This window comes from Culex quinquefasciatus, chromosome 1, assembly GCF_015732765.1.
Source record: "Culex quinquefasciatus strain JHB chromosome 1, VPISU_Cqui_1.0_pri_paternal, whole genome shotgun sequence".
NCBI lineage: Eukaryota > Metazoa > Arthropoda > Insecta > Diptera > Culicidae > Culex > Culex quinquefasciatus.
The window spans coordinates 31,696,877-31,711,219 of NC_051861.1; the positions used below are offsets into that span (position 1 = coordinate 31,696,877).

At 41.7% G+C, this 14,343-nt stretch overlaps 1 protein-coding gene across 1 annotated transcript in view; it reads left to right on the forward strand.

Annotated features, from left to right (window-relative positions):
* The first annotated feature begins 3,584 nt into the window (after nucleotides 1-3,584).
* Nucleotides 3,585-14,343, forward strand: part of LOC119769475 — a 49,734-nt gene continuing 38,975 nt past the window's right edge. Inside the window, exons 1-3 of the mRNA XM_038262052.1 lie at nucleotides 3,585-3,703; nucleotides 6,882-7,249; nucleotides 7,310-7,533. Coding sequence (XP_038117980.1) covers nucleotides 3,585-3,703; nucleotides 6,882-7,249; nucleotides 7,310-7,533 — 711 coding nt within the window. The remainder of the gene's footprint in view (nucleotides 3,704-6,881; nucleotides 7,250-7,309; nucleotides 7,534-14,343) is intronic.

Genomic DNA, 14,343 nt, shown 5'->3' on the forward strand with positions numbered 1-14,343 from the left:
ATTTGCCGAACCGTAAGAGTTGGGCCAATATGGGTATCAAACTTTATGGTTTTTGATACTGGACATGAAATTTGACATTTTGGCAGTAGCGGCCACAATCCGGAGTGGCCGGAGGCCCCGCGGATGTTCCGATGGGGGGACATTTGCCGAACCGTAAGAGTTGGGCCAATATGGGTATCAAACTTTATGGTTTTTGATACTGGACATGAAATTTGCCATTTTGGCAGTAGCGGCCACAATCCGGAGTGGCCGAAGGCCCCGCGGATGTTCCGATGGGGGGACATTTGCCGAACCGTAAGAGTTTGGCCAATATGGGTATCAAACTTTATGGTTTTTGATACTGGACATGAAATTTGTCATTTTGGCAGTAGTGGCCACAATCCAGAGTCGCCGGAGGTCCCGCGGATGTTCCCAGTGGGGGACATTTGCCGAACCGTAAGAGTTGGGGCAATATGAGTATCAAACTTTATGGTTTTTGATACTGGACATAAAAAGTTGAATTTGGCCTTTATCTGAAACTAAGCAGTTTTAATATATTGTTTATTAGGCAGGAAGTTATAAATAGATTACTGCGATGCACATTTTTTTGTGCCACTGCGAAAATCTATTTCTGTAAATTTACAATAACTATCTTGTAATCATTAAGAGCCCTGCAAAGGGTAGTTTTTAATGTCTGCTGTTCAAATTTCCTTTACTGCCGCCGATTTCTTGCAACAGCCTTGCAAAAATATTCCCGCATCTTGGTAACTTTCGAGTGGTGAAGGAAAGTCAATTGATTTCACTTCGATTTCTATTTCAGCTCCACTTGCAATTTCCGTCCCCTCAGTTCGATAGGACGGTAATAATAAGGGGGAAATTTGGACAGGACATTCTAATCGAAAATTTCAACTATTATCTTGCAAAGTTCTTTGTCATACTGGTCATGTGTAACATAACCACCTGCACCTTTTTTGTAAAAAATTCTATATCCATTGTGCAATAACATTAAGTCTTACAAAACAGACAAAGTTTCGTTAAATTCTAGACCAAAATTTATTTTATTTTATTTTTTCAATTTAAACCTATTTTTTCGCGATTCTGATCAAGATTGCACATCAAATAATCGTGGCTTTAGTGTATCTTTAGTTTTCACATCGATTCACTGTAGATTCGTGTTTACATTTTGAAATTTAGCATAAATTAAAATAAGTTGCAAAATTCCCAACTTCAGCCATGTGCAACAACTTCCACATCACCCATGCGGGAAACCGATAATGGAGTAATTCATGCGTTCCAAACTGTCAAAATTCCAATCTTCGGTTCGCTGCTTTTGTTCGTGTTTGAAGTTTCGGGCCGAGACTCTGGCTTTACCCAATCTGGTCGTGTGTGCTCCGAATAAAACAGCCGCGCACACCATTATCAAGGAAAAATGTCTATAAACTTCGCAACCCTTCTAGAATTGTCATATTCAGTGATGTTTACAAACAAACTTGAGCGTGATTGGAGGACGGAGCGGTCCCACAGTTTACTTTATTTTCTAGTAAAGGTCAATCTCACTGCGTCATACGAGGTCTTGGCCAGGCCCGAAACGCTGTACTTCATCGCACACAACTGGACGGAACCGTGGACAGTTTAAGTCAGTCCGGCCCGTGAAGCCATTTCATCCGGCCCGCGACGGCTTTTAAAATATTTCTATGACCGGCCCTTAAGGCTGTTCATGAAGTATTAAATAAATAAAATTATTGTCTGAAATTAAAAAATAAGCTTAAGATCAAATTTTAACATATTATAAGAACATTCTTCATGCTTGACATAAATTCTTATAATTTTTATATTGATATTTTTTAACTGAAAAAATTGTGCAGCAAAAACAAAAATATCCATTTCGTAAAATTGTTAAATTTATGGAAAAACTTGGATTGTTGTCTTAAAATTTACAAAAAGAAACTTAATCTGGAGTTTTTTTTGAAAAGGACTAACAAACCAAATTTTCAGTTTTTGCTTTTTGGGTGTTTTTCAATACCCCTGACTCAAGGTGGTTCTGAAAACACCCAAAAAGCAAAAACTGGAAATTTGGTTTATTGGACCTTTTTAAAAAAAAACTCCAGAAATGTTATTTCTTTCAGTTTTGAAGTTTTTTTTTTCTTTTTTTTAAATCAATAAGTATGCAAAACTAATGTATTTTTCCAGAACAACTTTTTAGTGATAAAGTTTTTTTTAAAGCTTGAAAATCAAATTATTCACACTGAAAATAGATCGCTGGAAATATTTTTACAATATTGAACAATGTATCAAAAACTTCAAAAACTTGCAAAGATCATTGAAATTGATATGTTTTTTTTTATAAAAAAATATATCAAGGTATTTAGTTGCAATCGTCAAAAACAATATATATAAAATTTTAAACAACCAAAAATTAAAATAAGTCAAATAAACAAATTTTTGAATGTTGTTTGTTTTTTATTTTTAAAATCAAGATATATAAATCATATTTGCAACTCTAGTTCTTTTATGTATTTGCTTTTAAAGAACCCAATCATAAAAAAAATTGAAAAAATGTGTTTACTATTTCAACTATTATCAAATACAGGGTGGTTAAATCTTCGCGATTTTCGCGAATTTCGCGGATTTCGCGGAAATCTAAATTGCTCTCACCGAGCAGGATTTAGATAAATTTGCGTTCTTTCTTCTGGAAATACTAGATTTAGACAAACATTTTCACTAGCCATCGAAATCTACGTTGTATTCTTGAAGATAGACCCACAGGAACATTCAACAGAAATCCGCGAAATCCGCGCCGCGAAAATCGCGAAATCCGCGAAGATTTTTAACCACCCTGCAAATATTAATTCCGGCTCGCCACTGCTTAAGATAAATCAGACCTGGCCCGCATGGCCAAAAGGTTGGGCACCCCTGGTTTAAGTTGTTTGTCGCCGCTTAACGTCATACCGTCAACTGGGGCGAATTGGAGCAGCAGTTTTAAACATGTTAGAGCACAATATTTTGTTTTTTTTTTCTGGTTGGTTTCGGATAGAACAGACTCAGACCAACAAAATGTTTGCATCCATTTCCAAATTTAAAATCTTTAAGTGCGATTCACCCCAGATGACGGTACATAAAGTTCAACCCGAAGGTGGTATACTGCTTGGCCTCGAGCAGTCTGTGCTTGGCGTACACTTCCGCCTCCTGAGGGTTGCAGACCGACACAGAGCATTGTGATTTGTTCCGTTCGCTATTCCGGCGAACTTGACTTTTTTCCCGAACGGTTCTATATTACTCCGACCGATGCCAATTTGTTTACAGCTAAGAACGCTCCCCCCGATTACGATTCACCAAACCAATCTTCCTCCTCCGAATGGGCCAGGTGATGAACAGATCCCCAGGTCCCGCCGGGAAACAACTACAGAAACATGACACTCGACAGTATTGCAATTGAGTAATTTAATATTTGTATTTAGTGTTAAAAATGTACTATATTTCAACAATTATAACTACTCGCTTCATTTTGACCACCAATTATCAAAGCTCGTCCGCTTTTTTGATGGTTCGATCCACAGCAGAACCGACGCCAAAGCTGGCTTCGATTCCAGCATCAAATCTCCATCATGACGATACTCTACCCCATGCGCTGCACCGGAACGGCCTCTGTGTTGATCAGCATCTGCTACGGGCTGACCTGTCTTGCCGTCCAGTTTCTTGATGACAGCGTCCTATTCCTCGACCGGCGATTACCTTCATATTCCTTTTCGTCCTTTTCGGGTTTAGCCGTTGGCGAAACTACAGCCCGTCCCGTGTGTGGAATTTGTCGATCCAAGCCCAATGCTAACTTGTGTTTCCGCCTCCGGTGCCAGAGCAGTTAGCTTCGTCATCGCTTAAGTTAATTCGGACATAACGAAACATTCCACCGACGACGTTCCACTGTTGTGCTTTCTACTTGGCCACACACTCCTCGTTTGCGGTGTCTTTACCGGTTCTTAACGCCAGTTCCTCTTCCTTCAGCGAACTTTCAAACCCGGAACATTTTTTTATCGACAAGCTCAGCTCAATGTTAGTAAACAATCTCTATTACACTGTAACTGAAAATCGCACTTTGCCGAGTTTGTTTTCGCACCTCCCCATACGATTTTTCCAGTTCAACTACGATTACACTTTTTTGTGTAATCGCAGTCGAACTGAAAAAATCGTGTGAAAAAGTGCGAAAACGAACTCAGCAAAGTGCGATTTTCAGTTACAGTGTAGATCCTCTTTTGACATTTCAAAATAGACGTATCCAGTTTGAAATGGCCGCTAGGTGGCCAATGGTGTTAGAAATGACAGCTTCCATGTATTTGAATAAGGGAGCTCAGGAAAATTCAATTTTTAAGCAATAAAATGATTATTTATGATAAAAGTATTGATTGATTAGGTGCACAAAATGTGTCTAGAATATTATTAAAATAAAAACTGTTCGAAAAATTTGCAATTGAGATAAGTACACCATTCGATTCAGCAGGAATTTTGGGCACCAAAAATATATAGTTTTCATATGTTAAGTGTTTTATTTTAGAAGAAAATTAACAAAAAGTATGAAAATCGAGACATTTAGTATGGGAGCTGTCAAATCTCTCACCATCAAAAAGCAGCGTTGAGCTTTCGCTGGATTTGTCTATGAAGTGGTTCCAGTTTAGGTGAAAAATTGTGCGTTCGTTTAAAGAGTCGGTGCCAGTTTTTGTTCAATCGAACGTCATTTGTCAGTGTGTTTGGAACTCGAATGAAATTTGAAAAAATCAAGCAAAACAATGTAAATGGGCCAATGTGGATTTATAAACAAGCAGACTGCCCTGCTCATGTCAGTGGATGTTTACATTTGATATGAGCAGGACAGCCTGCTTGTTTACAAGTCCACGTTTGCTCATTCACATTGTTTTGCTTGAAATATCGAGTGCGGCACTAAAGTTTCAGTTCCAAGATGAGCGGTATACGCACTTCGGAAGGAACCGGTCTAGAAAAAAATCAAATGGGCAGCAGCGGCAGCGCAAGCAAGTCAGAGAGGGTGAAGTAAATTCCCAAGAAATTGCTCCCTCTCCTTTGTTCTACTGTTTGTAAAGCTGTTTCTTGACCCCTTTCCTTCCGATCTGCATACTAGCTTATGGTGGCAAAACTCGTGCGGAACTAGCGCGAGTTTCTTTAAAGAAACACTTTGACCTCACTCGAAAAATTTCTTTATTCGATCTCGTAGACCCACCTTCACGTATACCTATCGATTCAAATTCTGAACAAATGTCTGTCTGTAAGTCCGTGCCCCGAAAAATATGCACACGATTATAACCGGACTGAAGTTTAGACAAGTAGAAAGGTATTTGAAAGAATTTTTCAGTGCGATGTTATGAGCACTTAAGTGTTAATTATACAATTTTTTGAGGACGGATCTCAAAAATTTGATGAAAAAGATGTCTGGATCTATCATGCGACCCATCGTTGAATAGGTAATCAAAAGACCTTTCCAACAAGCCTAATAGATTGAAGATCTGACAACCCTATCAAAAGTTGTAAGTTAGTATTTTTAATACACTTTTTTAGAGGCCGGATCTCAAATCCTAGGGCAGATACAAATAAGTATATAGTATACATTATAAAGTATTCAAGTAGAAGTCGTTTTTCCGGCACACGTGGGGGTGAACCCACTTTTGGTAGCAACATGTGCTAGCTCACATTCCTGTTTGCTCTAGATCTAGTTTTATCTTTTCACCTCATTCATACATGCTGTTGAGACCATTAGATTGTTATAACTGAAGCTTTGTCTCCATATTTTATCTCTTTTTTACAGATGGTACGAAAGATTACAAATTCAGAAAAAAATAAGTTTTCTGTCTACTATTCGTCTCACACCGATATCGAAAACTTCGACTTGGATCAACCCGAATTTACCGAAGTTTGTAAAGCACTCCGATGGCGGCCGATTCAGAAAAACGTCGACAATATCAACCACATGGTGATCCAGTACAAATCAGGGGCGTATCAACACTGTGAGGAGTTGAGCGCGTCCAAAACGATCCTGACGACTGCGTTTGCAACATTTGCATGGAGAGACTAAACTGGGACGGAAAGCACAACTACAATTTTAACAACTACTCTTTTTCAACAATCGGTGAGATTATTATTCCTGAAAAAGAATGGAATGAATTCAAGTCGGTGGATAAACGTGGAATGCTCAAGCTGGCAAATGGTTACGGTGGCTATGTAACATCAGAGTTTCGCGCTAAGGGGTTCCAGTGCGGTTTTGTAGCTTGCAACAACAACTATTTCGTCAAGTCGGTCGAACATTTAATCATTCAAGTCTACTGTACCTCTGGAACCTCTGAACCGTGCAATCTGTACAAACTGGTACATGATACCAAAACCCCAGACCGCCCAGACGGGTCAAAGTCATTCGTGGTACATTCGACTAGATTGCCTCTGAAGCATTGCGAGCATTCTGTACCGAAGGCCGCTCAAGTTCGGGGATGGATGCGGAGAGTACATGAGAAAGCCCTCGAGAAGAAAATGCCGAAGGCTCATGTCGATGACCTGATAAACAAATACGGCGATCCAAGTTCTACTGCTCCTGGTAAAATATGGCCAGTATCCGAGCAGGTTGCACAGAAAATAAGATCCGGTCGACTCAATCAGAAGTGTTCCGGACGTGGACCAATTGCGGACCTGATCGCTCTATGGCAGGAAGAACTTGCTTATCCTAGGACACGTCAAGATTCGTCGTCTAGCTTTAGGTAAGACACTATCATTTTTTTATTGTTGCACTGCCAAAACAAAGAGTCAATCCTACTCACTTCAGTTGATGTTTACATTTGGACCGAGTGGACTCTCTCTCTCTCTCCTAACTCCAAATTCGTTTTACTTATTCTTTTCATTGTATTTTTTTCTAGGTTCGTTCAGGAAGTAAGTGTTGGACCACTCCGAATTATCCTATTAAGCTACGATCAGCTGAAAATTTTGCATCTGGAGAGGAAGCGTTACGACGAGCAGACAACACCCAAACCTCCGTTTTTCGTGGTCGGCACAGATGCCACTGGCAAACTGTGCGCTGAAATGAAAGATCTGAAGTCAGAAAAGCGCATTTTTAACTATACATTTGTTAAAGATGTGGCGATTCCCGGCAGTTCCGAAAACCCAATGATATTCACATTTGGTGATATGATTACAAACGACAACTCGTGGCTGGGCATTTCGGTTTTTTATCAAAAGCTAAAGGCGATGTTTATCGAGGAGCATAAGTATTGGCCTCCATTCCAAGGTATGCAATTTTCTATACGAAAAGAAATTGATGTGTATCTAAACTGAATTTGTTTTGCAGGTATCGTAACGGACTTTTGCTGGGCCCAAATCAGGGCAATCGTTGCCCTGAGTTTCGATTTTTCTATCGATGCGCATTTTCGAATAATTTACCGCTACGTCAGAGAGAATGACGCCGATGTTAACAATTTTGTACGGTCGTCATTCGTGCAGGTTTTTCTCTGCATCGCTCATTTATCTCGCACATTTCTGAAGGATGTTGACGCAACGCTGCCGGATGCCAAGGTAATTAAACTAGAATTTTAAAGAAAACGTTTGTACCAATACAATGTGTTGAATTTTTTGTCATTGTTCTGTCTTCACCTCAACGTGGAGATGAATCGCGGTTCCATACAATCATTTGAGCGTTATTTTCTAACGTAACGCCAAAAACAGGTTTTTACCCTCCCCTCGTAACAAAACTTTCATACAAGTTTAAAAACTGTATGGAGCGTAAAGCCGCCATTATACTATCTCAAACAAACTTGTTGGGGAAATGTTTGGCCAAACTAACACGCTTATGGACTTATAAAAATTTTATAACAAACTTACTTAATCCACCTATGTGGTTGGTGCCTTCCTCAGGAGCAGCCGTGGCTGACTGGTTACGGTATTTGCTTTGTAAGCGAATGGTTCTGGGTTCGATGCCCATCTGCTCCCAACGAGAAAGATTAGAACACAGAAATTAGAAATGATAAATATGAACGAAAAATCATTGTCGCTCGAGGCGGGGTTCGAACCCCCGTCCTTTGGATTGGTAAGCAAAAATGCTAACCACTAGGCCATGACGACTTGGTGTGTGTCGCAGATAAGGCGTGTACATTATATTGTTTCGTAGAAGTAGCTTCGAATATGAGAATCAGTGCGAAATATTTTAGAGAAGTCATTTATGACCATTTGCATTATTAGTGTCGAATTTCGAACGGGCGACGACGCACACGAAGTGAGCAACATCGGTGTGCTTTTAAATAGACCAGCAGCGCGTGTGCGACTGTATTAGTGCGTCGCAAGCGTCGAGTGTAGCCGGCGCAACGCGAAGCGTTGGTGTTGGAAGAAAGAAAGCGATACGAATGAAAGCAACGATTCTGAAGAGCGTTAAAGACGCGCGACGCGCGTGGTAGGAATGAGAGGGTTTTGCGTGTGTCTGTGTACTTCGGATCATTGGTAGCGGGAGAGGATCTTTGGTGCATCGCAGTTCAGAGCGAGGTCTTTAGTCTGGTGTTTAGTGTAGAAGCGAGCAGTCTTGTTTCAAGTGGTGGGTGGTGGGATCTTGAAATAAAGAGAAGACTTTTGCTCGGGTTAGGTCAAAATCTACGACAGTGTGCTTGGACTGGAATTAGGAATACTGTTTCAGAGAGCGAGTTGTGGCGCTATAACCACGGCAAATAGTGTCCAGGGCATTCGTGGAAATACAATGTCTCATCCCAGAAGGACCCGGAGTACCAAACCTTCTTAGCATGGTGCTCCCAACGAATACAACTAAAATCTCGGAGCGTATGGTGGTGTGTCCCCACGCTTCTTCCTCCCCTGTCGATTCAGAATTGTGTTGTTGTTCGAACACTCAGTGCTCAAACTCAACCCAATTACGGATCATCTCTGCGACACGGCTTTACGCAGTAGGCCTGGCCGCTTTAACGCTTGTGATGTTTCAATGCATTCCGATGCAATGGTGCACTGCAAATGTTAATGAATGACAAGAAGAGTGCTAGGCGTCATCTAACCTAAGGCACTCTCCAGGATCCCTTCGAAAGATTGGCTGCGCTAGGGTCTGATTAGATTAGATTAGACTATGTGGTTGGTGCCTTCCTCACTCTTTAAAACAGTGGGTGACATGATGACACACACACACTTGAACACAAATTTCATCTATTATTTTAGATCCGGGTTAAAAACAGTACACAAATATCACTGGGTCAGCGAACGACTGGACAACGCGTACATAATGATGTACCGTAGGTATAAAATAGATCCACCAAGTGGTCCTTTAGCCTCTTGTCTTGTAACTCCGATACCCTGCCCCCCCCCGCGGTGCTGGCCGGGATACTAGTAACCATTGCAGAGATCGGGTAACCAACCCCCGGTGGAAACTTTGGTAGTATGCTCACAGGGTAAGGGGAGCTCCACCCTCTTCGGCGGGTGTAGCTGTAGGGGAGAGTGGGGAGACTTGATCCCCGGGGAGACTTGATCCCAAGCCTGTATCTCGTCAGCATGTGGGTAAAACAATTAGCTTTGTTCTAGAAAGTTGTGCGAAATTGACTAAAACTTATTGTAGAAAACAAAGAAAAAAATTTAAAAATGTTTAGATTGAGTGACACACATTTTTCTAAGAAGTGCTGCAAAAAACTGCCAAGAGATCTTTTTTCTTTGTTTTGATAAGTATAGAAAACACTGAAAAATTATTCCAAAAAATATGTTTTATACATGAATTGTTTGATAAATATATCAACTCCAAAACCCTTACGCATTTGAAGTTAAATTTATCGTCATACTATTTTTACAATCAATTGTTTAAAAAAGTGCGTTTAGGGAGACTTTATCCTTGCATTTTTACAGTCACTGGAATCAGCCTCAAGATTAAATAATTGGGCTGGGTTTTCGTACATAGTTTCCTTTAGTATAGTTGTACATAACATACTGCAGTTTGAACCTTTTTTTCAAAAGTTTTGTAAACAAAAATTTCCAGCTTTTGTAAACATGCTCAATTTTGGTCTAAAAAAGGAAATTTTATGTTTTTAAATATTTTGCATGCTATACTTGTTATATTTTGAACACAAACGTACAGGTTTAATGTGGAATTGCTGTAACTTATAGAAAATTAAAAGTTTGGATGAATAAGAAACATTTTGCTTAAGATTTCTTCGTAATGCTGAAAGGGGGATCAAGTTATCCCTAACATTTTTGAAATGCCGGTTTAAAATATTTTTCTAAAACGCTTGGCATGATTCGAAGAGTTCATCTGATGAAATACCCGTATTAGCCAAACATAGATGAATGTTTAAGCTTTCAATTCATGCAAAAAGATCATAGTTTTGTGAGAAATTGACAGAGTTATGTGCGATACAAAAAAGGGGATCAAGTCTCCCACTCTCCCTACCGTTAGGCTTCGAGACAAAATCCCCGTTACGGTGGCGAGAGAAAACCGCAGCTGGGTCCCGGAAACTGCAAGGTGGCAGCCCCACCCCGAGACTAGGTATTCGCAGCCCTGGTTAGGCGGCATACTGAAGCAAATCACCTACTCAGAAAAACGAAAGAAGAAATTCAGGACGGATTAATCGGCATCAGACCAAGCGTTGTAAAAAGGACAACGATCGGAAACTCAGTACTTTGAACGTTCGAACTCTCCAAGATCCTGCACGTGCTGGCCTTCTTGCCCGGGAGCCGCACAAGCTGAACGTGCATGTGACCGCCATCTAGGAAGTTCGATTACCCGGTCATGGAGAGCGAGAATTCACGGCGGTGGACCCCATCGCCAACACCTCTTTCAAGTACCACATCTACTACAGTGGTAGTGATTGGGGATCAGAAGAACCGAGTCATCAAGTGGAAGGTGAATGACCGGATCTGCGTGTTGAGAATAAAGGGCAAATTCTTCAACTACAGCCTGATCAACATCTACGCTCCGACGAACGACAAGCCCGATGACGAGAAAGACGCTTTCTACGAGCGTCTTGACTTACTTACTTTTACTTTTACTGCTCGTACAACCTCCGGGTCATGAGCTGTCTCCAGATGCGTTGCCATCTAACTCGGTCTTGGGCTGCTTCTCTCCAATTCCGCTGCGGAACTCCCACACTTTCCAGATCTTCCTCCACTTGGTTCAACCACCTTGCACGTTGCGCCCCCCTCCGCCGCGTTCCAACCGGCTCCGAATTGAACACCAACTTCACCGGATTGATAGTCTGGTTCGGTTGGCGCGCATCCAGCGCGTCCGGCATTCTTGCGACGTGTCCGGCCCACCTGATCCGGCCAGCCTTGGCGACCTTCCGAATGCTTGGCTTGCCGTAGAGTTGCGCCAGCTCGGGGTTCATCCTTCTCCTCCATACAGTGTTCTCACGCACGCCGCCAAAAATCGTCCTTAGCACTCGCCGTTCGAAAACTTCAAGCGCTTGCAAGTCCTCCTCGAGCATCGTCCACGTCTCGTGCCCGTAGAGAACGACCGGTCTTATCAGCGATTCGTACATGGTGCACTTTGTACGCCGGGAAAGATGACCAGACCGTAGGGTCTTGTGAAGTCCATAGTAGCACGACTACCGGTGATGATGCGCCTCCGAATTTCTCTGCTGCAGTTGTTTTCCGACGTTACCAACGATCCGAGGTACACAAACTCCTCCACGACCTCGAACTCGTCGCCGTCGATAGTCACGCTCGGTCCTATGCGAGCCCTAAGGGACTCGGTTCCTCCTGCCAGCAGATACTTCGTCTTCGCAATATTCACCTTCAATCCAACTTTCGCATAAATGTCCCATATGCAAAAACAGCAAGCTGAGAAAAACGCATTTAAAGTTTGTCCCATACATCCCAGTCACGGCGTTCTCACAGGATTCTTACAGAATTCTAGCAAAGCGAAAATATTCTTACTAGAACATTGCCATCATCCTGCCAGAACTTTGCAAGAATTCTCAAAGAATTCTAGCTCAAATGCAATAACCGGTTCTAGCTGGAGCTGGCGAAATCAACCGGTTCTGTTCAGTCATGCAATTTAAACGGAACCCGTTCTGCGTTCGTTCTCTTTCTTCAAAACGAACTGAACCCACCGCGCAGGAGCCATTGCTTTTCGTTCCAAAAACAGAATGCACTTTTTCGTGCCGTTCTCTTCAAAGTTTGGAACGCGTTCTGTGAACCGCCTGTAGCCAGAGGCTTTCTATGGCAACTGTTAAACTTAAATAAACATTCAAGAGATTGTTTTGTACAGAGCTTAGTTAGCTCGGTGGTATAGCATGCAAGAACAGTATTCAAAGTAAGTGAGTTATAATCTCAATTTTTGGAAATATTTTTGACGAAGAACTTCGTCTTAGGGCTCTATACAGGGTAGCAATCCAAAATTTCCAAATGAAACCGAAAAATGAAACGCCTTCCCCAAGCAGAGGGGAAAATCACAGAAGCAGCGCGGCCGACGGTTTTGATATAAATATAAACGCCACCCCCTCCACAGCATTAGTTTAGTCGGTGGTCTACCATCGAAGCGAGAGGAGCTCAGCTCTTCTCGCGAGCGCCAGCCTTCTCTCTTCCCTACAAAACCACGGGAAATTTGAAAGCTGGCTTCAGTCGGTGGTCTACCACCGAAGCGAGAGGAGCTCAGCTCCTCTCGCAAGCGCTTGGCAGTAGTGGCCAACACCTGGAGGCCCCGGGGATGTTCCGATAAGGGAACATTTGCGGAACCATAAGAGTTGGGGCAATATGGGTATCAAACTTCAGCAGAGGTGACTCGTCCACCTGTTCAACCTGTTCATTGAACAGGTAGCCAATTTCAAGCGGACAATTTTTTTTAAGTACCACGGTGCTTTTTAAATTAGCAACATACAATAATTGTTTATTACAATTTTTGTTTGAATATACGGTAACAAAATCAACTCCCAATGTTCAGCAGCGCTGCATGCACCGAAAAAGCGTTGGCTCGCCACCCTTTACTCTTTACCTCTCTTTACAACCCACCAATACTAAAGCGAGCCAGCCTAGCGGGCCACGCGCAAATGCTCGTCGCGTTCAACACCGACCCCCTGAACGTCGGGGGAAAAATCTCCATACAGAAAAAAATCAACATATGTGAAGAGCTTCCTATTCATACGCAGCGGCAGTATCGATGTGTTGGTAAATATGGTTCAATCTGAGAGCGTCAACTGACAGCATTTTTGGGAAAGAGCGAAATGCCACCCCCAGGCCCCAGCCGACTTAGCTCGCTCAGCTCTCCAGGGAGCTGCATGCAAAAGGTAAACAAGCCAGTGCGTTGACAACACGTTGAGAGCATGAATAAATGAGAGAGCGCGAGAGCACCACAGATATTGCTCTATATTTGGCGCACTTTTAGGCATCAGACTGTTTTGCGCAGACTGGTGATGGCTTGTTTTAAAACTGGAATGTTCAACTGCGCGCGTTGAACCTCTTCGATCTTCTTGGTTACTAGTGGATTCTTGCTCTACTGGAAAGTGATGTAATGTTAAGTTAAGATAGTGTGATTGATAGATTGAATTGAAACAATTGAAACAAAAAAGTACTGTGCTTTTTTCAAGATCGGGACACATGAGAAGAATTGGGTACTAAAGCCCTATGTCAATTTTTATGTACAACGGTAAAAAACACGATAAAAAACCATTTCTGATCACTTTTTGCCTTCCTCACCTTACTGAGGAAAGGCTATAAAATCACTCGAAAAATGAACTTCTTAATTTGACCTCGTAGACCCACCTTCACGTATACCTATCGACTCAGAATCAAATTCTGAGCAAATGTCTGTGTGTGTGTGTGTGTGTGTGTAGGGATGTGGGTCTGTGCACCAAAAAATATGCACTCGATTATCTCAGCACTGGCTTGACCGATTTGGACCGTTTTGGTCTCATTCGATTCGTCTTGGGGTCCCATAAGTCCCTATTGAAAATTATGAAGTTTAGTAAAGTACTTCAAAAGTTATGCTAAAAAAACGATTTTGGCGTATGTCCGGAAGATTGTAAAAAGGGTGGTTTTTGTAAGAAACCCTGTCATGTTATACATTTTCAGAAAGGTATTAAAAAGACCTTTCCAATGAGCCTAAAACATCAAGGATCTGACAATCCTATCAAAAGTTATTGACACTTAAGTGTTATTTATACACTTTTTGGAGGCCGGATCTCAGATATTTCAGTAAAAATGATGTCCGGGTCTATCATGCGACCCATCGTTAGTTAGATAATCGAAATACCTTTCAAATGAGCCTAAAACATCAAGGATCTGACAACCCTATTAAAAGTTATTGGCACTTAAGTGTTATTTATACACTTTTGGAGGCCGGATCTCAGATATTTAAGTAAAATGATGTCCGGGTCTATCATGCGACCCATCGTTAGTTAGATAATCGAAAGACCT